The sequence below is a fragment of the Dryobates pubescens genome, chromosome 14, assembly GCF_014839835.1.
Source record: "Dryobates pubescens isolate bDryPub1 chromosome 14, bDryPub1.pri, whole genome shotgun sequence".
NCBI classification, from domain to species: Eukaryota; Metazoa; Chordata; class Aves; order Piciformes; family Picidae; genus Dryobates; species Dryobates pubescens.
The window spans coordinates 4,609,566-4,632,408 of NC_071625.1; the positions used below are offsets into that span (position 1 = coordinate 4,609,566).

At 63.2% G+C, this 22,843-nt stretch overlaps 3 protein-coding genes across 3 annotated transcripts; 1 reads left to right on the forward strand and 2 right to left on the reverse strand.

Annotated features, from left to right (window-relative positions):
• Positions 1-907: 907 nt before the first annotated feature.
• LOC104297220 (uncharacterized) lies at positions 908-3,469 on the reverse strand. The gene is made up of 6 exons (XM_054167545.1): positions 3,413-3,469; positions 3,253-3,328; positions 2,201-3,151; positions 1,948-2,084; positions 1,679-1,856; positions 908-1,348 (listed from the first exon to the last, which is right to left on the reverse strand). The coding sequence occupies exons 1-6, from the start codon at positions 3,467-3,469 to the stop codon at positions 1,017-1,019; spliced, it is 1,731 nt and encodes a 576-aa protein (XP_054023520.1). The 3' UTR covers positions 908-1,016.
• On the reverse strand, positions 3,390-8,056 carry LOC128897817 (protein mono-ADP-ribosyltransferase PARP10-like). The gene is made up of 8 exons (XM_054167546.1): positions 8,001-8,056; positions 7,260-7,358; positions 6,871-7,165; positions 6,417-6,552; positions 5,790-6,065; positions 5,407-5,694; positions 4,644-4,877; positions 3,390-4,315 (listed from the first exon to the last, which is right to left on the reverse strand). The coding sequence occupies exons 1-8, from the start codon at positions 8,054-8,056 to the stop codon at positions 3,681-3,683; spliced, it is 2,019 nt and encodes a 672-aa protein (XP_054023521.1). The 3' UTR covers positions 3,390-3,680.
• Positions 6,895-14,743, forward strand: GRINA (glutamate ionotropic receptor NMDA type subunit associated protein 1). Its single transcript, XM_054167452.1, has 7 exons — positions 6,895-7,012; positions 9,575-9,920; positions 10,644-10,756; positions 10,834-11,034; positions 12,208-12,336; positions 13,420-13,563; positions 14,523-14,743. The coding sequence occupies exons 2-7, from the start codon at positions 9,599-9,601 to the stop codon at positions 14,670-14,672; spliced, it is 1,059 nt and encodes a 352-aa protein (XP_054023427.1). The 5' UTR covers positions 6,895-7,012; positions 9,575-9,598; the 3' UTR covers positions 14,673-14,743.
• The last annotated feature ends 8,100 nt before the right edge of the window (positions 14,744-22,843 follow it).

Below are 22,843 nucleotides of genomic sequence, written 5' to 3' on the forward strand. Positions count from 1 at the left end.
CCAGGGGGCAAAGGTCTGGCTACGTTTGGCACTGGCAGTGTCAGGACCTCTGCTCAAGGCCAGCAGCAGCTGTGGCACCCTGAGGGCTGCCCCTGGCACCACATGGGCCGGCCCCCTGGTAAGGTTGATGGACCCCACACCCAGCCCTGCCGAGGGGCTCTGGCCCCAGTGCTAGTGGTAGCTTTGTGTGCCAGGGCCTGGCATGGTGGCCTGAGGGGAGATCCTGGCACTGCCCTGTGCTGGCACCAGGTGCTGGGCCTGGCACACAGGAGGTCAAGGGGGCTGTGGGGGACAGCTGGGTTGGGAGCACAGGGCAGTGCCTGGGATGGGCTTTGGGACTCGGGGCACAGGCAGTGTCCCTGGCACCTCCCATGTCACTGGCACCCCCAGACACCACCCTCCTTCCCCTACCCCACCCAGAGGCCCAGGGCACACTCCTGGGCACCTACCCGACCACTCCCAGAGCCCAAAGTGATCCTTGGGGGGCAACTCTCCTGGCACCAGGTTGGGGGAACCAATCCCAGGATGGGGGGACGTGACCTGGAGGGGTCCTGGTGCCAGGACAGAGGGGTGCTCATGCCCTTGGGATCCCCGTGGGTACAGGTGGATGCCCAGCTTGCAGCCCTCCTACTTGACCCCCAGTGCCAGATCCCTCAGGACCTCCCTGAAACACAGCACCCCACTCAGCCCTGACACCCCCCTCCCCAGCCCTGATCACTGGACACAGGGAAAAGGTATCAAATTTATTCTGAGTTTGGGGCTCCTTGGGACCTGCCCCGGGGCAGAGACACCCCCCAGGGCCTAAGAACTCCCAGGGATTCCCTGAGCCCTTCCCTGGTGCAGGGTGTGGAGGAACCTGGGGGGAGCGGGAGGGGAGCAGGAGTGACCCCCTAGGTGGGGACTCCCCTCCAGACCCTGACCCCCTGGAGCTGTTCTGGGATGGCCAAATCCTGCCCCTGGGCAGGAGCTGGTGCAGGGGGACTGGGGGTACTGGGTTCAGGAGTGTCCTGGCAGGGTCAGAGGGGATCAGTGTGGGTCCTGGCATCCTGCCCCAGCTGGCGGCAGGTGATGAGGTACTGGGGGTAGGCCTGGGTGTCATTGAAGATGACGAAGATGGAGGGGCGCTGGGAGCTGTTCACCACGCTGTGGTAGCGCCGGGGCGGGCAGCTGCCAGGCTGTGCCCGCAGCGGGGGGGCACGGAGCCCTGGGGACCCCTTTACATAGTCCCCGGTCAGCACCTGGGCCATGAAGATGAACTTGGAGCCGTCGGGGCTGGGCGGGGAGAACTGGTCCCGGGCTGACAGCGCTGCCGACACCGCGAAGTACACGCCAAGGCCATACAGGGTACCTGCGGGCACCACGGGCATGGGCCAAAGCTGCCCAGGGGCCACGGGCCAAAGGTGCTGGGGGGCACCCGCTGGTAGCAGCACACTGGGATAGGCCACCAGTGCCCAGGTGAGCAGGGTTGGCATGTGCCAAATGTACCCAGTGGGCTTGGGCCGAAGGCAGGCGGGGGGCATGGGGCAGAGGTACTGGAGTGAGCATGTACTGGCAGTAGTAGGACCATGCTGGTGGTACCAGAGCAAGTATGTGCCCATGGCATTGGGTTGGCACACAGCAGGTTGGTACCCACCAGCGGTGCCACAGCAGGCTCAGCCTGTGCCCGCCTGGCACTCACCGTTCCTGCCGCAGAAGCTGCGGTTGAAGCCGTGCAGGCAAATCTCGCGGCTGCAGCCCTCGGTGGTGCCATGGAACAGCACTCGCTCCACCACGGTGCCAGGAGCACACTCCCGTGCCACACTACCCTTCTTCAGCTGGTACTGCTGGTACAGCAGCGGGTGGATCAGCTTCTGCACCTGTTGGGAGTACAAACCGGGCTCTACCATGGGCACACCATGGCTAGGAGCCTGCCTGTGCCCAGCCTGCCCTGGCACTGCCATCACCTACCCTGACAACGCTGATCCTGCCATGCTGCTCCTCCAGGCTTTGGTAGAACTGGCACACGGTGGCAGCAAACTCCTCTGAGTCCTCAGACAGTGACAGCAGCCGCACCTCCTCCTCCTCCAGCCCTGGCACCTCTAGCCCTGCTGGGTACAGCCCCGGTGAATGCCAACATGGCATGGTTGGTACCTTACCGGACAGAATACTCCACAGCAAGGCAGGGGTTGGCCCATAGCACCACACTGGCATCAGCACGCACCGAGCAGGCGTCGGTCGCTGTGGGCAGGGGGCTGGCTGCGGGAGATGGCGACGGCACGGGCACTGCCAATGTCGAACTCTTCCATCCGCTGCAGGTCGATGGTGAGGGGTCGCCCAGACAGCACCAGGTCCAGCTGGCGCTGCTGGTTCTGCCAGGCACGCTCCAGCTGCTCCACGGCCTCGGCAGGGTAGGGGATGGCAGTGCCAGAGGGGTCCCACCGCACCCAGCGTGCTGTGCCGGCGCCAAGATCGGGCAGCCCTGGCTCTGGCAGTTGCCCGAGCAGGGCCCGGAGGTCACGGGCAGCAGCTGCAGTGTATTTGGCAAAGCCATTCAGTGTGGCAGTGCCATGGCACAGCTGGAGGCTCACAGCGTGCCGGCGCTGCAGGAGCGCCAGGCAGGAGGCTGGCAGTGTCTGCAGCCGCTCACTCACCACCACCTGTGCCTGAAGCTGCCCCTCCAGTGCCTGCTCCAGTGCCCGTGGCAGCGCTGACATGTCCCGCTCAAAGGAGCAGAAGATGGTGACCCGTGCCACGTCTGCCACTGGCACTGCCTCCTCCAGAGAGGCCTCCAGTGCAGCACGGAGCCTGCTATCATCTTCCTTCTCTTCCTCCTCGCTGGGCAATGCCAGCTGCTCACGTTGAAAGGAGCGGAGGGAGAGAGCAGTGGCACGTGCCAGCTCTGCCACCTCCTGCTCCTGGCACTGTGAGCTGTCCATGGAGCGCTGGATCGCCAGCACCATCTGCGCCTCCTCCTCTGCCAGCCTGGCATCGCCCATGCCCCACTGTGGCTCCCTGGCACCATCCCCACTGCCCATGGCCAGGGGTTCAGCACCAGCATCCAGCTCAGTACCAGCCCATGGATCATCATCACTGGCACTGTCAGTGAAATCATTGGTGGCATCATCGGTGGCATCACCAGGGTGCAGCGCTGCCAGCAGCTCCTTGATCTCCTCTGCAGGGAGGACCAAGATCCTGAGCATGAACCCCCCACTGGGGCATGGCACTGGTACCTGTGGTCCCCTCCCATCATGGCACCGCAAGCGGCCTCCTCACCGATGTCAGATGTATCACCAGGGCAGTGCTGGGCATCCCCGTGGCAGCTTGTGGGGAGCAGGTGTGTCAGTTCCAGCTGCAGGGACACAGGGGTAGGTCAGCGCCACTGCTGTCACCAGGGCTGCTCATGCATGCCAGGGCCAAGCATGATGGCACCCACTGTCCCAGTGATATTGGTACCAGCCCCGGCCATACCTGTGGGTCCGGGGGGCTCCATGTGCCACTGTCCACGTGGATGATGCACTGGAAGCGGCTCTCAAGCTGGCACAGGAGGCTGTGCCCACCCTGGTCACGCAGGAAGCGGGCGATGCCAGGGAATTGCAGTGGCACTGGCTGCGAGCCCACGGTGCCCAGCAGGCTCTGTAGGAACTCGGCGGCTGCCTGGCACTGATCTGGTTGCCCGCTCACCTGTCAGTGGTGACAACTGGTCAGGGCTGAGATCTGGCACCAGTGGGCACCACAGAGCTGGGAAAGACCCTGGGACCCTTCCTGCAGCTCACCCGGAAGCCGGCGACATCATCTCCCTCCAATGGCACCAGGGAGACCTCGGGGATGCTGCCCAGGAGGTCCTGGTAGTGCCACTGAAGGTACCGCACTGCGCCCGGCTCCGCTGCCACCAGCACCTCGTCCTGTGCCAAAGCTGCCAACTCCAGCATTTCCTCCTGTGCCACCGCTGGTGGCACCAGCGCTGCATCCTGAGCCAACACCAACGCTTCATCCCGTGCTGATGCCAACACTGTTGCTGCCTGCTCTGGGCACTGCCACCGCCTGGCCACAGCCTCATCCCCCTCTGTGTCCTTGTGACCCCCAGTGATGGCATCTGGCAGCTCCCCTGGCATCGGGCTTGGCACTGCTGGTTCTGTTTGCTCCAGCTTGGCAGGAACTGGAGGGACTGTGTCCGGTGAAGTGCTGGTGCCCGGGGTGTTTGCTGTGCCCAGTGATAGGGTCTCCCCTGGCACAGGGGTCTCGTCCCCCTCCGGTGCCCCCAGGAAGGAGTAGTGGGGCTCCACGCTTAGCACCATGCCCTGCAGCTGGTGCTGCCGCTCCAGCACCCGCTCTGCCACTGCAGGGGAGAGGACAGGCAGCTTTGGCACCCCTGGCACTGCCATCACCCCAGCCCTGGCACCACCAGCATTCCAGCCACAGCACCCCTGACCCCCAGCCCTGCCCTTGCCCAAGCCATGGCACTTCTGGCACCACTGTAACTCAGCCCCAACACCCTTGGCACCACCATCACTCCAGCACTAGCACCCATGGTACTGCCATCATCCCACCTGTGGCAGCTCCAGCATCACCCCAGCCACCTCACCCTTGACCCAGCACTGCTGTCACCCCAGCCCTGGCACCACCATGGCAGCATGATCCCTGGGGTTGGCATGGTGCCCACTCACCATCGAGCTGCTGGAAGGTGACGATGGCAGCCTGCCTGCCTGGCAGCACCTTCACATCACTGACGCTGCCACCACCACTGCGACGGTTCTCAAAGTAGAGCTCCAGGAGGTCATGGCTCAGCCCTGGCACCGCTGCCCGCACCAGCACCTGGGGGGTGCGTGGCACCCGCTGCAGCTGGACCCTGGCCCCTTCTGGCCCCCAGCACTGCACCTGCTGCTCCACCACTGCCAGCTCTGCCCGTGGGGACACCAGGGTGGCACTGGTGGCCCCTCATGGCCCTGGACAGGTGGGTGGCACTGTGTGCCACCACCGTGTGCCACCCTGCGCCACACACCCTGCACCACCACCAGGGCTGGCTCAAGGGAACCACCAGGACCCACATGGTAATTCACACTCCACAGCCCCATCCCAGTGCTCCCAGCCGGACTGTGACACCCCCTGCCCCATCCCACTCCTCCCAGTTAAGATTTCAGATTCTCCACACCTCAATCCCAGTGCTCCCAGTTAGGATTAGGACCCTCCACACCACAGCCCCAGTACTCCCAGGTGGTATTGGGTGCCTCCCCCCCACCATCTCAGTGATCCCGGTTGGGACTGGGACACCCCACACTCCATCCCAAAGCTCCCAGTTGAGATTTGGATCCTTTGCATCTCATCCCAGTGCTCCCATTTTGAGACCGGGACCTCTCAGCCCCCATCCCAGCGCTCCACCTTGGGACTGGGATCCCTACATGCCCCATCCTCGTGCTCCCAGTGCCCCACCTTGAGGGGTGAGGGGGTCGTGCAGGTTTAGCAGCCCCCAGCCCGCAGGACCCCGGCTCAGGGTGAAGGTTCCTGGGGGGCGGCCCAGGAGGGTCCCCAGGTGGGGTTCCAGCAGCTCCAGGGGTGTCGCCGAGTTCAGGCCCCCCAGCAGCAGCCGGGAGGGGTCCCATGGGGGGGCCAGCGCCACTCGCAGCTCGGCCCCCTCCAGCCGGTGGGGACTCCGGGCCAGCACCCGCTGAGCGTCTGGGGGAAACACGGGGGTCACTAAGGGGGCACAGCACCCACCCCCTGCTGGGGCACACTAGGGGAGCTCACAGCTCCTCACCCGTGCTCCCAGTGGGGATTTGGACACGTCACCTGTGTCAATGCTCCCAGTTGCTCACCGCGTGGGTCCTGGAAGGTGATGGTAAGATGGGGACCATGGCGCTGCCAGCCCTGCACCGGGCCCCCCCCGGAGCGCCGGTGGCTCTCGAAATACAGAACCAGTAACTCCACTTCCATATTGGGGGGAAATCCCCCAACATCCAGCACTCCTGAGCAAGGGGCATCACCCTGGGGGTCGCCCCCCTGCCGCGGCTCCTCCTCTGCCATCCTGGAGAGGGACACGCTCGGGGGATACCGGGACTCTCCCACTTCAGGTACCCCTCCAGTGTGAACCCCTGGACCAAGGAACGCAACCAAAAGCAGTCCCCAGAGCCGCCCTGACCCATCCCAATACTGCAAGTATGAGACTGGGTCACCCCTTACCCAATCCCATTGGGCACTGAGACACCCCGCACCCCATCCCAGAGCTCCCAGCAAGGATTGGGGCACGACAGACCCCTTCCCAGTGCTTCCCGTGGGGGTCTGGGATTTCCTTCACCCCATCCCATTGCTCCTGGTGGACCTTGGCACCCGCGGCACTGCAGCCCAGGGCTACCAGCAAGGACCGGAGCATCCCCACCACAGACCAGAGTTCTCAGGGGGGACTGGGACCTCCCTCGCCCTATCCCAGTTCTCCCAGCACGTACCGACTGTTTTCGGCTCCCCCCGCCAGAAACGAAACCGAAACGGGGCGGGGCCAGGGCGGGGCCTTGCAGGGCGGAGCCACCGGGGCTGGCCGCTACCGCACCGATCGGGGGCGCTCTGCTGCCGCACAGGGGCGCTCTGCCACCAGGCCCCGCCCTATGTCAGGGGGCGGGGTCCAGCTGACCTCGATTTGCTGCCTGGTCCCGCCCCATTCCTCACGGGAAGCACTTAAAGGCCCCGCCCACAGCAGATCCCGCTCTGGCTCTGGAAGCGCTGCCCGCTCCCTCCCCAGGATCTGTCTCATTAGGCTCCGCCCCAGTGCTGCTGTCAGAGGCCCCACCCCCAGCGGCAGCCAAACGGAGCCCGTGCTGCTCGAGTCCCGCCCCCAATTTAACCCCGCCCCACCAGGCTCCGCCCACCCGCAGCTGACTAGCTCCTGCCCTGCTGAGGCCCCACCCCAGCTAGGCCCCGCCCCCGCAGATCACCTGCCCGGAGCTTGCGCTGCCGAGGCCCCGCCCTCCCTGAGGCCCCGCCCCTCCTGGCCCCGCAGGCCCCGCCCACGCCGCCGGAGCAGTCCCAGCGCTGCCGCCCGGCTCCGGTGAGCTGGGGGGGCGTCGGGGTGGGGGTGGGGATACTCAGTAGAGGGTCTCGGAGGGGTTGTTGCCGTTCTTGGGATGCGGGAGCCCCGGAGATCCCGGCGCCTCCCCCGCGCGTGGGTTCACCCCCCCCGCCCCCGCGCTGCCGCATTTCGCTGCAAGGGGGGGCAACGGGTGCCGGGGGGCAGCGGGCAGCAGGAGACCCTGCTGCGGGGCCGGGACCGGGGCCGGGGCTGGGAGGGTCCTGACGGTGAGCTGGGGGGCTGTGGTGAGGCTGTGCGTGGCGTCCCTCCCCGCGTCAGCGCTCGCGGATTAGGATTGAGCGGCCCGAAATAGGCCGCGCCGTGGCTTTACCGGCAAAGCCGCTTACGGGGGCTGCGGGAACGGGGCGGGGGGAGCTGCGCACCACACTCTGAACACCCCCGCAGCCCCCCGCGGCAAACCTCCCCTGCAACACTCCCCCCGCAACACCCCTCGAACCCCCCTAAAGTCCCCCCTCAGGCTCTCTTGCAACATCCCCCGCCTAACCCCCCCCCCCCCCAGACCCCCTGCAACCGTCTCCCCGCCCCGTTACCTCCCCCCTCTTCAACCCCTTGAACCCCTCCCCACAACCTCCCCTGCACATCTCCCTGGACCCCCCGTGCAGACCCCTTGTAACACACACACGCCACTCCCCCATCGACCTCCCCCAAACCTCCTCCTGCATCCCCCCTGCAAACCCTCTCTAGATCCTCCGCTTTAGTCCCCCCAGACACTCCTCCCACATGTCCCCTCCTACGGACATCTCCTCACACATCCCTGCATCGGGCATCCTCCCACCAAATCTCTCGTGCCCCCGCTTTGTAGTGCCCCCCTCGCATGTCTCATTGCGCCCCATTGGGTGCCCCCAGTGCACCCCATAACTCCGCTATGGGTTGCCCCCCATGTTGTGTGCCCCCCCTCGGGGTACCCCCTGTGCCACCCCTGCCATTTGCACTCAGTAACCCCCACTTCGGGATGTTCCCGATGTTGGTGCCACCCTGTTCTTCTCGTGGGGTGCTTCCCATTGCCCGTGTAGCCCTCTAGCAGCATGCTCCCCATGCCAGTACCACCCTGTGCTCCCCATATGGAGTGCCCCCCATGCCACACGTCCCCCGTGGGGTGCTCCTTGTGCCCCCATGTGTGGTGCCCTGCGGTGCTTCCCTGTGCACTCCCTTGGCACTGCCCACGGTGTGTCCCTACTCCCCCCTCCCCACCCCCGATGCTGCCCGTGGGAGTTTGTGCCAGGCTGGTGGGCACATGCCGTTGCTCGTGGTGTCCCATGGCTGAGCTCCTGTCCACCCATCTGCATTCCCTCCATGGCACCGGGCCTGACATCACATGGTAGCACTTCGGCTTTGCCACCGGCCGGCCAGGTCTTGTGCCCGGACATGGCTGCGGCACCGGCACTGGCACCAGCAGCAGCTATGCGCACTGGCTGGGGGCTCTGCCAGTGCCCACCGTGCGCCAGGCCGTGTGCCAGGCCGCGTCCCGCACCGCGGCAGTGACACCGGTGGCGGCCATCACGGGGCATCGCCGCAGCCAAGGCCGCCCTCGCCAACCTCCCACCCGCCGGCAGCCGTGGCACGGGCGGGCTCTGCGGGCAGGGCTGGCGCCGGTGCCAGCCGCCGTGCCAGGCTCGGCAGGGCACGGAGCTACGGCAGTGGGGCAGTGGCGGCCGGGGGTGCCCGTGCCGGGCGAGCGGCCGTGGCCCAGGGAGTGGGGCTGAGGAGGTGCGGCAGTGCCACGGCTGCGGGCACCGCTGCCAGCCCCGCGCCTGCCCCACTCCTGCCCCGCGCCTGCCCCTCTCCGCCTCCCCTCCCCCGTTGCCGCGGTAACGGCGCCGCCGCCGCCATCTTGTGCGGGCCCGGGGCACCGGTGGGGGGGGCCGGCACCCCTAGGACTCTCCCCCAGCTGGCAGGGCTCGAGAGACCCCCCGGGGGGCAGCAACGGGACCCCCAGGAGTGGCGCGGGGTGGAAACAGGGGCTGGGGAGCGTCATGCTGAGGGCTTGTGCTGGGACACTGCTTACGCTGGGGGTGATGCTGGGATGCTGTGGAGAGTGATACTGGTTGTACTGGGGAGGAATGCTGGGGGGTGATACTGGGATATGGGGGAGGGGATGCTGGGATGCTGTGGAGAGTGATACTGGTTGTACTGGGGAGGAATGCTGGGGGGTGATACCGGGATATGGGGGAGGGGATGCTGGGATGCTGTGGAGAGTGATACTGGTTGTACTGGGGAGGAATGCTGGGGGGGTGATACTGGGATATGGGGGAGGGGATGCTGGGATGGTGGGGGGTGATACCGGGATATGGGGGAGGGGATGCTGGGATGCTGTGGAGAGTGATACTGGTTGTACTGGGGAGGAATGCTGGGGGGGTGATACCGGGATATGGGGGAGGGGATGCTGGGATGCTGGGGGGGATGACACTGGGATACTGGGGGGCTTGATAGTGCTGTGGGTCTATACTGGGGGGGGTTGATGGTGCTGTGGGTCTGTACTGGGGATGCTGGTCCCTGACCCCCCTCTCTCCTCTCCCACAGCTCCCAGCCGGGGGGTCCTCCACCATGTCTCACGAGAAGAGTTTCCTGGTGACGGGTGACACCTTCCCGGGAGGGGGTCCTCAGCCCACGGCCCCCCCGGGCTACATGCAGCCCCCATACCCTCCCCCCACTGCTGCTCCCTATCCCCCCCAGCCTCAGTTTGCCCCCTACCCCCAACCAGGCTTCCCACAGGGGCCAGGGCCATACCCGCCCCCTCCAGGGCCCTATGGCCCCCCCGGGCCATACCCCCCTGGACCCTACCCTCCCCCAGGCCCCTACCCCCAGGGCCCCTACGCGCAGCCCCCCTACGCCCAGCCCCAGCCCATGGTGCCAGGGGACCAGGACTGTGAGTATGAGGGAATGAAGGGGGTGAAGGGGGGATGGAGGGAGGGGGACTGGGGGGCTGGTGTAGTCCCATTTTAGCCCTGGGGAGGGGGGTGGAGCAGCACCCAGCCTCCTCATTATCATCCCCCCTCAGAACCCCCTTGGCCCCTGAGACCTCCTTGAGTTCCCCCCCTGACCCCCATCTTCTTTGGAACCCCCTTGTGCCCCCTGGTTCCCATCCAACTCCCTGGGACACCTCCCTACATGTCCCCCAGGACTCCCCCTATCCCTACACCCCTCCTCCATGCTCCCTGGGACCCTCTTGGGACTCCTCCTATCCTCTGGGACACGCCCCCCCAGCCCCTTGGGACCTTCTCCCATCCCCTGAGACGCTTCCAGGGACCCCTTTGGGACCCCTCCATAGACCTGAGACACCACCCCCAGCACCTGAGGCCCCTCTGTGGGATCTCCCAGGACCCCCCCAGCCTCTGAGACACCCCCTTGATGTCCTCTAGGATTCCCCACACAACCCCCTTTGGACCCCCCAGCCCCTTTGGGATTTCCCCCTCCATCCCCTGAGATTCCTGCCAGGAACCCCCCCAGGACCTCCCTCAGCTCCATCTCCTCTCACCACCACCAGCTAGATCCAGGTCCCACCAGGGTCACCTGAGGGGCATCCCCAGCCCCGCCATAAAGCCCCCAAGCCTCCCAGCCCCTGAGCACCCCTGCTCTGTTGCCCCCCCAGCTCCCCTGCACAGCACCTACCACGAGGACGGGCCCCCCTCCTACTATGACAACCAGGACTTCCCGACGGCGCACTGGGACGACAAGAGCATCCGCCAGGCCTTCATCCGCAAGGTGGGACCCCGGCAGCACCTCGGGGGGAACCCCCGCGGCCTCGGGGACCCCCCACTCACCGCCCCGCTCCTCCCCAGGTGTTCCTGGTGCTGACCCTGCAGCTGAGCGTCACCTTCGCCTTCGTCGCCGTCTTCACCTTCGTGGGGGGGGTGAAGGGCTTCGTGCGCCGCAACGTCTGGACCTACTACGTGTCCTACGGCGTCTTCTTCATCTCCCTCATCGTCCTCAGCTGCTGCGGAGACTTCCGCCGCAAGCACCCCTGGAACATGGTGGCCCTGGTGAGTGCTGTGCTGGCCCTGGGTTGAGGGACGCCTTGGGGCGGCTGCTGCGGCCGTGGCAAAGACAAAGAGTCCCCAGGTGGAGGACGCCGGCTGCTGTGGAGGCTTGGTGTCACCAGGGCCAGTGGTGGGTCAGGAACAAAGGCTGGGTGCAAGGGACACCGTGGGGCAGCTGCTGCAGCCATGGCAAAGGCAGGAGTCCTACATGGAGGATGTCAGGTGCTGTGGAGGTTTGGTGTCACCAGGGCCAGTGGTGGGTCAGGAACAAAGGCTGGGTGCAAGGGACACCGTGGGGCAGCTGCTGCAGCCATGGCAAAGGCAGGAGTCCTACATGGAGGATGTCAGGTGCTGTGGAGGCTTGGTGTCACCAGGGCCAGTGGTGGGTCAGGAACAAAGGCTGGGTGCAAGGGACACCGTGGGGCAGCTGCTGCAGCCATGGCAAAGGCAGGAGTCCTACATGGAGTATGTCAGGTGCTGTGGAGGTTTGGTGTCACCAGGGCCAGTGGTAGGACATGGCCAAGGTCCAGGGGTGAGGGACACCTTGGGGTGTCTGCTGTGGTCGTGGCAAAGCCAGGGGTCCTGATGTGGGGTGCTGTGGAGGCTTGGTGTCACCAGGGCCAGTGACACCAGGCTGGGTGTCTGCTGTGGCCGTGGCAGAGCACAGAGTCCCACGTGAAGGACGTAGCAGACCGTGGAGGTCACACCCAGAGCTTTTGGTGCCCACATACCCAGAGCTCTGATGTCCCCAGGCTTGGAGGTGTGCTGTCCCCACGCCCAGAGCGTTGATGTCACCATAGCTGGAGATGTAGTGTCACCATACCAGGATGTTTGGTGTCCTTGTGCCCAGAGGGTTGGTATCCCCATGCCCAGAGGTTCAGTCTCCCTCTGTCCTGAAGTTTGGTGTCACCATGTCTGGAGGTTTGCTATCACCATACCTGGAGGTTTGGTGTCCCTGTTGCTGGGGGTTCAGTGTCACCATGTATGGGGACTCAGTGTCCCTGTACCTGGGGGCTCAGTGTCCCCATACTTGGGTGCTCAGTGTCCCCAGACCTGGGGGCTTGGTGTCCCCATACTCAAAGGTTTGGTGTTCCTACACCCAGGGGCTCAGTGTCCCCAGACCCAGAGTTTCGGTGTCCCTGTGCCCACTGTGACCATGTCCCCTCGTGCCCCCAGTCCATCCTGACCCTCAGCCTGTCCTACATGGTGGGGATGATCGCCAGCTTCTATGACACCGACGCTGTCATCATGGCCGTGGGCATCACTGTCGGCGTCTGCTTCACCGTCGTCATCTTCTCGCTCCAGGTCCCAACTGCGGCTGGGGGGGTCCATGCTGGAGATGGGGGGGTTGAGACTGGGGCTGGCAGGGTTCAGACTGGGCTTAGGGGGCTCCAAACTGCGTCTGGGGGACTCCAAACAGGGGTTGAAAGGGTCCAAACTGGCACTGAAGGGGTCCAACTGGGGCCAGGGTGGGTCCAGGCTGGGGCTGGAGGGCTCCAAACAGGCTAAGAGGGTTCACACTGGAGCTGGGGGGGTCCAAACTGGGCCTGGATTAGTCCACACTGGGATGAAGGGGTCCAAATGGGGCCAGGGTGGGTCCAGACTGGGACTGGAGGGCTCCAAACAGGCTAACAGGGTTCAGTCTGGGGCTTGGGGGCTCCAAACTGGAGCCGAGGGGCTCCAAACAGGGGCTGAAAGGGTCCAGTCTGGGGCTGAGTGGCACCAAGCTGAGGTTCAGGGGGTCCAAACTGAGACTGGGGGGGGGTCCAAACTGAAGGTGGGGAGATCCAAACTGGGGCTGGGGGCATCCAAATTGGGGCTGGGGGGATCCAAACTGTGTGTGTGAGCCCCTCACTGGGGTTCTATGGTGGGTGTGCTGGGTCTGGAGCGAGGCTGGGTAGGTGCAAGTTGGGACTGGAAGGTCTGAACTGGGGCTGGAGGCTATGAACTGGTTCTCGCAGGGGGTGACTGTGGTATGTGTGACCCCCTCCGGGCTCCATGGTGGGCCTGGGGGTGTCCAAACTGGAGCTGGAGAAGCCCAAACCGGGTGTGTAAGCTCCTGCAGGCTCCATGGTTGTAGTGGGGGATCCAAAGGGGGACTGGGAGCCCTGAAGTGAGTCTGGGGGGCTCTGAAGTGGGTCTGGGGGGGGGTCGGTATGGGGTGTGTGACCACACCACGGGCTTCATGATGTGACTGGGGGGGTCCAAACTGGGTGTGTGACCCTCACCAGTGTCTCAATGCTTGGAGTGGAAGCTGTGAACCGGGTCCAGAGGGCTCTGGACTGGAGCTGAGGGCTCCGAGCTGGATCTGGGAGGCTCCAAAGTGGTTCGGGGGGTGGGGGGGTGGTGTCCATATGGGGGGTGTGACCCCCCCCGTGCCCTCCCCAGACCAAGTACGACTTCACCTCGTGCCGGGGGGTGCTGCTGGTGTGTCTGGTGGTGCTGGTGCTGTTCTCCCTGCTCTGCATCTTCATCCGCAGCCGCATCCTCGACATCATCTACGCCTCGCTGGGGGCCCTGCTCTTCACCTGCGTGAGCTGGGGGGCACCCTGCAATGGGGGGGGTGGCACCAGGGGGTACCTCAAATAATCATGGGGGGGCACCTGGAATAATGGTATGGGGGCAGCAAGGTGGGGAGCACCCAAAGTAATGGGGGGCACCTACAATAATGGGGAGGGAAGTAAAGGGGGGACATCCCAATTAATGGGGGGGGGCAGCAGAGGGGGAGGAACCTGAAATAATGGGGGGGCATCTGAAATAATGAAGGGGGCAGTACCAGGGGGGGCACCCCAATCATGAGGGGGCCACCCATAATAATATGAGGGGGGGGGGGCACCCACCCAACATCATGGAGGGAGGATGACAGCACTGAGGGGAGGCACCCAAAGTAATGGTGGGGGGAGCAACAGCAGAGAGGGTGCCCAGAATATGGGGCACACAGTTGGCTCTCTGAGTCCTGTGGTGCCACCAGCTCCTTCTGTGCCCCCCCACCCCCAATGGTGCCCCCCCGTGCTGGGCAGTTCTCAGTGATGGACACTCAGTTGGTGCTGAGCCCCCAGGAGCACATCAGAGTGGGGGACTCAGTAGTGGTGGTGGGGTTCTGTGGGTGCTGGGGGGGTCCTGCAGTGCCACTGACCTGCCCTGTGCCCTGCTCTCAAGGGTGTCTGCCCCATTTTGGGTAGCTCCCGGTGGTGGGAACACAGCTGGTGTTGGGGAACAAAGGGCACAGCTCAGTGTTGGGGGGGATCCTGGGGGGCTTCTGTGGCTCTTGGGGGGGGTGTCTATGAATCCTGTGATGCTACCAACCCCCACTGTGCCCCTGGCATTTTGGGCAGCTCCTGACAGCAGGGGCACAGCTGGTGCCGGGGAGCAAGGAGAACGACTCAGTGTGGGGCATTCTATGGGCCCTGGGGGTGTCCTGGGGGGGTCCTGGGGAGTTGCTCACCCGCAGTGTGCCCCCCCCGTGACTGGTGCCCCCTCCTTTTGCCCAGTTCCTGGCGGTGGACACGCAGCTGGTGCTGGGGAACAAGCAGCTGGCCCTGAGCCCCGAGGAGCACGTCTTCGCCGCGCTCAACCTCTACACCGACATCATCAACATCTTCCTCTACCTCCTGGCCATCATCGGCCGCGCCAAGGAGTAGCTGCCCCCCCCGGTGCCCCCCCCCCCGACCCTGCTTTCTGCCTCCCCACACCCCAAGCCCACCCCCTACCCACCCCCACCCCCGTTCAGTTCAGTGTTATCATCCTTTACCCCCCCCAAAAAAAATCACCCCTTAGAGTTTTTGGTTCCCCACCCCCATTTTTCAGTCCCCCCCAGATAGAAATGGGGGGGGGGGGCACATATGGGGTGCCCTAACTGCCCTTACCCCATCCCCAGCACCTTGCCCAGACCCTTTGCTGGCCCCCTCTTGCTGTGAATATGGGCTGTGTGTCCCCCCTTTGAATGTGGACTGGAAGCACTTTGTCCCCCCACCCACAATGGAGCTGCCCCCCATCATCCTAATCCTCCTCCCACCTCATCCCAGTCCCCCCCTTCACATCCCAATCCTCCCCCATCCCATTCCCCCTTCACATCCCAATCCCCCCCACCTCATCCCATTCCCCCTTCACATCCCAATCCTCCCCACCTCATCCCAGTCCCCCCCTTCACATCCCAATCCTCCCCCATCTCATTCCCCCTTCACATCCCAATCCTCCCCCATCCCATTCCCCCTTCACATCCCAATCCCCCCCACCTCATCCCATTCCCCCTTCACATCCCAATCCTCCCTCATCCCATTCCCCCTTCACATCCCAATCCTCCCCCATCCCATTCCCCCTTCACACCCCCCCCCAGCTCATCTCCCCCCTTTCACACCCCAATTTCCTCCACCTCATCCTAGTCCCCCCTTTCACATCCCAATCCCCCTGACTTCATCCCAGTGTCCCCCAACAGATCCTAGTCCCCCCCATCCCATCCCCTTCCCCGCACGCATTACCCCCTGGCCCCCCCAGCCGAACAGGCAGGGTCAGGACCCCCTCTCTAAGCTCCCACCCTCCTCCCCGGGATACAGGCAGGGCTGAGGGTAAGGGGGGGCACTGCAGGAGGGTCTCTGTGGGGACCCCCCCAGGACCTAAGCTCTCCCCTTACCCCCCCCTTAATTTGTCCCTTTCCTGGGGGGGTCCCTGTCCCACCCCTCATTTGTGGCTCCTGCTGTCAATAAACCCCCTCCAGGTCAGCTCCTGCCTCTACCTGTGTCTCTTACTGGGACCAGTGTCCCTAGAACCAGGGACCTGTGTCACCTATCTGCTCATGTCAGTGGGACCAGTGTCACCAAGGACCCACATCTCTCCCCTCCCTGTGTCACTGGGACCTGTGTCACCTATCTGCTCATGTCAGTGGGACCAGTGTCACCAAGGACCCACATCTCTCCCCTCCCTGTGTCACTGGGACCTGTGTCACCCATCTGCTCATGTCAGTGGGACCAGTGTCACCAAGGACCCACATTTCTCCCCTCCCTGTGTCACTGGGGCCAGTGTCACCCATCTGCTCATGTCAGTGGGACCAGTGTCACCAAGGACCCACATCTCTCCCCTCCCTGTGTCACTGGGACCTGTGTCACCTATCTGCTCATGTCAGTGGGACCAGTGTCACCAAGGACCCACATCTCTCCCCTCCCTGTGTCACTGGGGCCAGTGTCACCTATCTGCTCATGTCAGTGGGACCAGTGTCACCAAGGACCCACATCTCTCCCCTCCCTGTGTCATTGGGGCTGGTGTCACCCATCTGCTCATGTCAGTGGGACCAGTGTCACCAAGGACCCACATTTCTCCCCTCCCTGTGTCACTGGGGCCAGTGTCACCCATCTGCTCATGTCAGTGGGACCAGTGTCACCAAGGACCCACATTTCTCCCCTCCCTGTGTCACTGGGGCCAGTGTCACCCATCTGCTCATGTCAGTGGGACCAGTGTCACCAAGGACCCACATCTCTCCCCTCCCTGTGTCACTGGGGCCAGTGTCACCAACCTCCCCGTGCCACTAGGACCAAACATGGTCACCAAATTCCTGACGAGTTCCATCTCAAACTCTGTCCAGCTTTGGGCTCCCCAGTTCAAGAGAGGCAGGGATCTGCTGGAGAGTCCAAAGGAGACTTATGAGAATGATTTGGGGACTTGAACATCTCACCTAGGAAGAGAGACTGAGAGACCTGGGGCTGTTTGGAGAAGAGAAGGCTGAGAGGGGATCTTACTAAGGTCTATAAATATCTGAGGGGTGGGTGCCAAGCTGAAGGTGCAAGGCTCTTTTTGGTGGTGCCCAGTGATAGGACAAGCTGGAACGTTCTGTGATTCTATGGCCCCCCAGTACAGTGCCCATCGTGCCTCCCCGGTGCAGTACCCATCGTGGCCACGCCGTGGCGCAGCTGCCGCAGCTCGCAGAGCGCCGCGCAGGAGCCGCCCGGATCCCGCTCCAGGGCTGCGCTCCGCCGGCGCCGAGCTAGCTCCAGGAGCGAGGCTGCTGCAGCTCCGCAGAGGAGGTCCCCGAGGGCCTCGAACAACCATTGCCAGGGGCATTCGGAGCTTTAGCACCGCACACTGCTTGAGACAACAGAAAGTGGAGCTCTCACACACTGGGACCAACCTCCCCGAGGCACCAACCTCCCCATGTCAGTGGGAGCAGTGGCACCAACCTCCCCGAGGCACCAACCTCCCCATGTCAGTGGGAGCAGTGTCACCAACCTCCCCATGTCAGTGGGAGCAGTGTCACCAACCTCCCCGAGGCACCAACCTCCCCATGTCAGTGGGAGCAGTGTCATCTACTCCCAGAGTCATCAGGACCAGTGTTGCCCACCTCCTTGTATCACCAGGGATTTGTCTCACCCATCTCTGGTGGCACTGTGACATGAGGCTGTGGTGCCTGACTCCCAGCCTGTCTTTGACCTGACCACTGGATCCACACCATCCTGGCTCATTGATGGCTACCAGCTGGGCACTAGTGGGCACTGGGTGGACTCTGGTTGCCAAAGACACAGAGCTGGCATCTTGAGGCTCTGCTGGCAGTGAAGGACTTGACGGCCAGTGGCCACCCCAGTGAGATGCTACCATGGTGCTGAGGGGCTCCTTGCCACCAGGACACCATGATGCTGGTGGAGCTGATGGGCACAGAGCAGCTGGAGCTGGTCAGACTCCCCCCATGGAGCTGACATGCTGGGCATGCCTGGCACACCAGGCAGCCTGTTCTGGCAGGGGTGTGGCAAGGGGCTGCTGGTGTTGTGGTTCCAGTTCTTCCTCTGGGAGCTCCTCAAGGAGCTGCAGCCCCCTGCCCAGCTGCCACCAGTACCAACCACTCTGGTGCCCGCTGTGCTGTCCTCGTGGTTGTCATTGAATCATGGAGGCATGGGACAGGTTGGGAAAGAGCTCTGAGCTCATGGAGTCCAACTGTTGCCTCAGCACCACCAAACCATGGTCCTCAGCTCCACAGCTCCACAGCTTGGAAACCCCTCTGGGGATGGGGAGTCCAACACTGCCCTGGGCAGCCTGGGCCAGGCCTGCACAAGCCTCGAGGGGCAGAAATTGTTCTTCATGGCCAAACTCAACCTCTCCTGGGTCAGTTTGAGGCCACTTCCTCTTGTCCTATCACTTGTTCTGTGGGAAAAGAGACTGATGCCTACCTGGCACCAAGCTGCAGGGATCTGGCCCCAGCCCCTGAGGCTGGCTCTGGGGTGAATCCAGGAGCCTGGACCCTATGGTGGGCAGGGGAACTGGAGCAGCTGGGATGGTAAAGCTCCTGCAGGGAGTTGTGCCAGCTCCAGGCTGCCTGGGAATGTGGTGCTGGTTGGGATCCAGATGGGACCTAGATCAGACTCCCACAGGAACCTGCTGAAGGAAAGGGGACACCGGGTGAGGGATCTGTTGTGTAACTGGCTGAGCATCATCTGAACAGGCTTTGGAGGTATGGTGGCAACACAGGAGAAGAAAGAAAGGGATGGATGGTCTGAGCACCTGCTTCCAGTCCCTGCAGGTTGTGCCCCCACTGTGGGTGCACTGAGGAACATCTCCATCCCACGGGAGAACACTGGGATGAGAGCAAAGCCCCAGGACCTGACCTGCTGGAAGGGGAAGGGAAACCAGCAAAGCCATCACTGTGCCCACAGAAAAGCCAGCACCATGGGTGGGGAACAGCTGAAGCTCCCCCAGAACAGCAGCTTTCCCTGCTCAGTGATTATGTTCTCCACCCACAGGGGCCACAGACCTCCATGATGTGCCCCCAGGTATGGGACATGGAGCCAGCCAGGCCTGGTACCCCAGCTGGAGTTCATCAGCCTACTCAGTAAATCAAACAGGACTGGCAGGGTGCTCTGGGTCAGCTCCCAGCAGCTTCTTGTGGAAACCCTTCTCCAGAACAGGCTCCCTGAACCTCTGCTCTGCAGCTCCTGCCTCCTCTGGCAGCCAGGAAGGTCCCCTTGGTGTCTGACCAGCTCAGGCCAAGCCCTATCCATTGCTTTGGGCAGATCTCCTCCTGCTTCCCTGTTCTGCACTGATAAGGCCACCCCGGGCAATCTTATCTCCCCCAACATCTGTTTGAGAGGCCTCCACGCTGGGCTGCTCTCCTCCTGCACTTCATCTCCTGCTTTCTTCAGCACCTTCTCAACCATGAGCTCCATTGGCTCGGCTGGTGCATGGTCTGTAACCACCAGCACCTTCCCTGGAGAACATCCCACCAGGTCTCCACGGCCACACCGCAGGGCTGCCCCTGTCCCGCTCGGGTGCTGAGCACTGCTGGCCATTTCCTCTTTAATCATCTCCAAACTGGGGCTAATTCATGGCCCAAGTGTTTGTTGGTGGCCCCAGGGCATGACTTTGCATTTCATGCCCTTCCATTTCCTCCCCTGCCCATTAGCCCAGCCCCCAATGTCACTGCTGTCCCTGCCTGCTGTCCCTGCCTGCTGTCCCTGCCACGCTCCAGCACCTCCTGGCCAAGCACAGGGACCTGTGCCCGCCGTGGTGCCACCAGCTCTGTGACTAAAGCGTTCCTGTGGCTCCCAGAGCCCAAGTTCCCACTCATCATTGCCCTTTCAGCACAGCTCAGTCTGCAGGGGCAGGTAGGATGTGGGATGTGAAGGTCTTCTCCAACTCTGTGATTCCACCAGGAGACCACAGCCGTGCCTGGGGTTGTGATTTTGGGGTCACTGTAGGGATCTGCTGCTGTCTTGGGTTTGTCTCAACAGCACAAAGTGGCCTTCACCAACAGGTCTCCACTGGCTGCTTGTCCAAAAGCCCAGAACTGACATCAGCTGCTGTGCTCAGCTGAAGGTCTGCTGTTCCTCCTGGTGGAAGCTCTTACCTCCAAGAGAGGGAAGAACAGAAGATGTTGTTGTGATGGAAGCTTTGCTTCATTTCCCACAGAACTGGTTCTGCTGCTTCTGCTCAGCAAAAGGTCCAAAGGATGTCTGAAGGCTTTGGAACAAGGAACTCCCCAGCCACGAGGTGACAACCCAAGTGACACCTGGCTCCTCCTGCTCCAACAGCAAAGAGCTGGCCTCAGAGCTCTTGGGCTGGAGTCACCCATGAGGCAGTAGCACCTACCTTCCTCACTCTTCACTTTTCACTCTACATCCTCCCTCTTCCTCCTTGCCCAATCTCCTCACCCAACACAGGTTGCACATGGGCTAGGTGGGAGAGGTCCACAGAGTCTGCAAGACCCCACAGCTGGAGCATTTGTTTGGACCTGATGATGTCAAAGGTCTCTTCCAACCAAAATCATTCCTTGATCCTATTTTGTGCCACTGTGCCCCCACACCTCCCACTGCCCAGCCCTAAAACCTGCCCCAGCAGTGTGCCCCTGAGAGGAGGGGTAGGGGCAGCTCTGGGGCTCTTCAGGAGGTTCTGGGAGGGCCTCATGTCCTAGGGGGCAGCAGGATGAGACCTGAAGGAACTCACTGAGGGTTACAGGAGGAAACCACAGCCTGGAGAGCAGGAGATGACCTGTCAGTCTATTACAGGAGGCCAGGACATGGGTTGGGGGTCACCTCAGCCTCATGAGGCACAAGGTGCCTGCTGCACTGACTATGGTGTCCACCAAGGGTCTTCCCTCTGAGATCAGAGAACCATGGCATGGTTTGATAGAGACCTGCAAAGCTCATCCAGTCCAACCCCTGCAGTCAGCAGGGACATCTCCAATCAGAGAAGGTTGCCCAGAGCCCTAAAGAACCTAACCTGGGATGGGTGCACAGATGGGGCATCTCCCACCTCCATGGGCAGCCTGGGCCAGGCTCTCCACACCCTCTTCCAGTTCAAACCCAGCATGACTGGGCCTGGCCCTGCACTCCCTGATCATGTCTTTCTCCAGCTCTCCTGGAGCCCCCTTGAAGTCCTGGAAGGCCATCAGAAAGTCTCCCTGGAACCTTCTCCTTTCCAGGCTGAACAACCCCAGCTTTCTCAGCCTGGCCTCACAGCAGAGGGCTTCCACCCCCAGGTCATCACTGTGGCCTTCTCTGGCCCCACTCCAGCAGCTCCATGTCTCTCCTGTGCTGAGGAGCAGGAGTCAGGGATCCTGGATCGAGACCCTGCCAGGGCAGTGGAGCAGCACCAAGACCTCCCAGGAGCCTGCCAAGAGCAGGAGAGCAGGTGACCAGGCCTGACACAAACCAGGAGTCCTTTGTGCGTGACCAAGCAACGCACGGAATGAAATCAACCTTCCCTGCTGGGAGCTGGACCAGCAGCAGCCTGCTTCAGCCTCTGGGTCTGATGGTGCTCCCAGGACCATGGCCACCCTCTGTCACCTCCACCCTTGACCCTGCACCCCATCACCCGTCTCTGTGCCTCCTCTACTCCCATGACCACATCCAGCTCCTCCAGCAGTCACCTTGAGCTGTCCTGCAGCCCTGGCCATGCTGTTCCAGCGGTCACACACTGGCCTCACCACTGCCCTGTCACTCTGTTCTGGCTGCTGTCCCCCAGCCTCTGCTCCTCGTGGGTGGACAGTTCCTCCTGAGCAGATTCCAGCCCATTTTTGGCTCTGATGTGACCAGTGGCAGACATCCTCCTCACCCAGCACAACAACGCTGTGGTGGTCACACCTGGCTTCCCTCCCAGGGGTGGAGGAGCTGAGGACACTTGTCCTGCACCGCGGGGGAGCTGCCAGGGCACGTGGGCACAGCTCCAGCCAGCAGGGCTGGGACGCTGGGGGCTCTGTAACCCTCACCAGGGGCTCTTGGCCGCGAGGTGCCTGCAGAAGCCGGTGCCACCGCAGGGGTGATGCTGGAGATGCCTTCAGAGCTGCAAGGAGCAGTGTGGGGATCAGGCCAGCCTTGTGGATGTCCCCTCCCTGGGGGTATTCAAGGCCAGGTAGGAAGAGACCTTGAGCAACTTGGTCCCAGCAGGGAGGTGTCCCTGCCCATGGCAGGCAGTTGGAACTAGATGATCTTCAAGGTCCCTTCCAGCTCAACCCATTCCATGATTTTATGATTCCCAGGGGTTTGCTGACGCTGCAGCTCCGAACGGCCTCCCTGGATTTCCCTGGATTCGCCTCAGCTCCCACCTCTGAGCTACCTGCTGACACGGAGGGTCGCCTGCAGGGACGTCGGTGGGGCACGGCGGGCACGGCGGGGACAGAGCCTGGAGCTCAGCAAACGGCAGCAGACCTGAGCGGCTCCGTGCTGGCGCCGTGCCTGCAGGAACCACCCAGGAATGCGCCGGAGAAGACAAAGGAGCGGTGGGGGAGATGTTGGTCGGTGTGGCGGGGCCGCTCCGGAGCGGGGCTGGACCTTCGACCGCAGCGACGTGCGAGCTGAGCACAAACAGCTGATGTCAGTCCCAGCCCCAGCCACCACCGGATAAAAATAGACGGCGGCCAAGAGGGGCCTCCTGGAAGGGGGGAGCCCGGGAGCCCGAGCACAGCATGAGGGGTGTGAGCGCCAGCAACTCGGGCACCGTGCCCACCTCCTCCTCCTGCCAGCAGGGATGGTCCTGCTGGCACCAGGGCTCTCCTGTAGAGCAGCCTGGAACGGGAGGAAACCAACCCTGAGAGGGCTCCAAAAGTCCCTCCCTTGAAACTGGAGCGTGCTCAAGGTACCTGAGATGCATGGTGATTGAGCCAAGGAGCTCCTGGGTGGCTGCAGGTCCCTGCAGGGACCAGGACAGGACCCATGTGGGTTTCCACAGGACCCAACACAGAACCCATGGGGACCTTCCTCAGGACCAGTGCAGGACCCAAGTGGACCTTCCGCAGGACCCACCACAGGACCCATGTGGACCTTCCCTAGAGCCAGAACAAGATCCATGTGGACCTTCCCCAGGGCCACCACGGGAGCCATAGGGGCTGCACACCAGTGGG

Bases quoted from the DNA above. Each gene is read 5' to 3' on its own strand.
- LOC104297220 (XM_054167545.1), bottom strand. From the start codon at position 3,469: ATGGAGCCCCCCGGACCCACAGGTATGGCCGGGGCTGGTACCAATATC. The intron at 2,085-2,200 runs GTGCGTGCTGAT...TGTACCCAGCAG, and splicing joins CAGCGACCGACGCCTGCTCG to GGCTAGAGGTGCCAGGGCTG. The intron at 1,857-1,947 runs GTAGGTGATGGC...TACTCCCAACAG, and splicing joins GCAGGATCAGCGTTGTCAGG to GTGCAGAAGCTGATCCACCC.
- LOC128897817 (XM_054167546.1), bottom strand. From the start codon at position 8,056: ATGGGAAGCACCCCACGAGAAGAACAGGGTGGCACCAACATCGGGAAC. The intron at 7,166-7,259 runs GTCAGGACCCTC...CCCCCCTTGCAG, and splicing joins CCACAGCCCCCCAGCTCACC to CGAAATGCGGCAGCGCGGGG. The intron at 6,066-6,416 runs GTACGTGCTGGG...TCCTTGGTCCAG, and splicing joins GGGGGAGCCGAAAACAGTCG to GGGTTCACACTGGAGGGGTA.
- GRINA (XM_054167452.1), top strand. From the start codon at position 9,599: ATGTCTCACGAGAAGAGTTTCCTGGTGACGGGTGACACCTTCCCGGGA. The intron at 10,757-10,833 runs GTGGGACCCCGG...GCTCCTCCCCAG, and splicing joins GCCAGGCCTTCATCCGCAAG to GTGTTCCTGGTGCTGACCCT. The intron at 13,564-14,522 runs GTGAGCTGGGGG...CCTTTTGCCCAG, and splicing joins GGGCCCTGCTCTTCACCTGC to TTCCTGGCGGTGGACACGCA.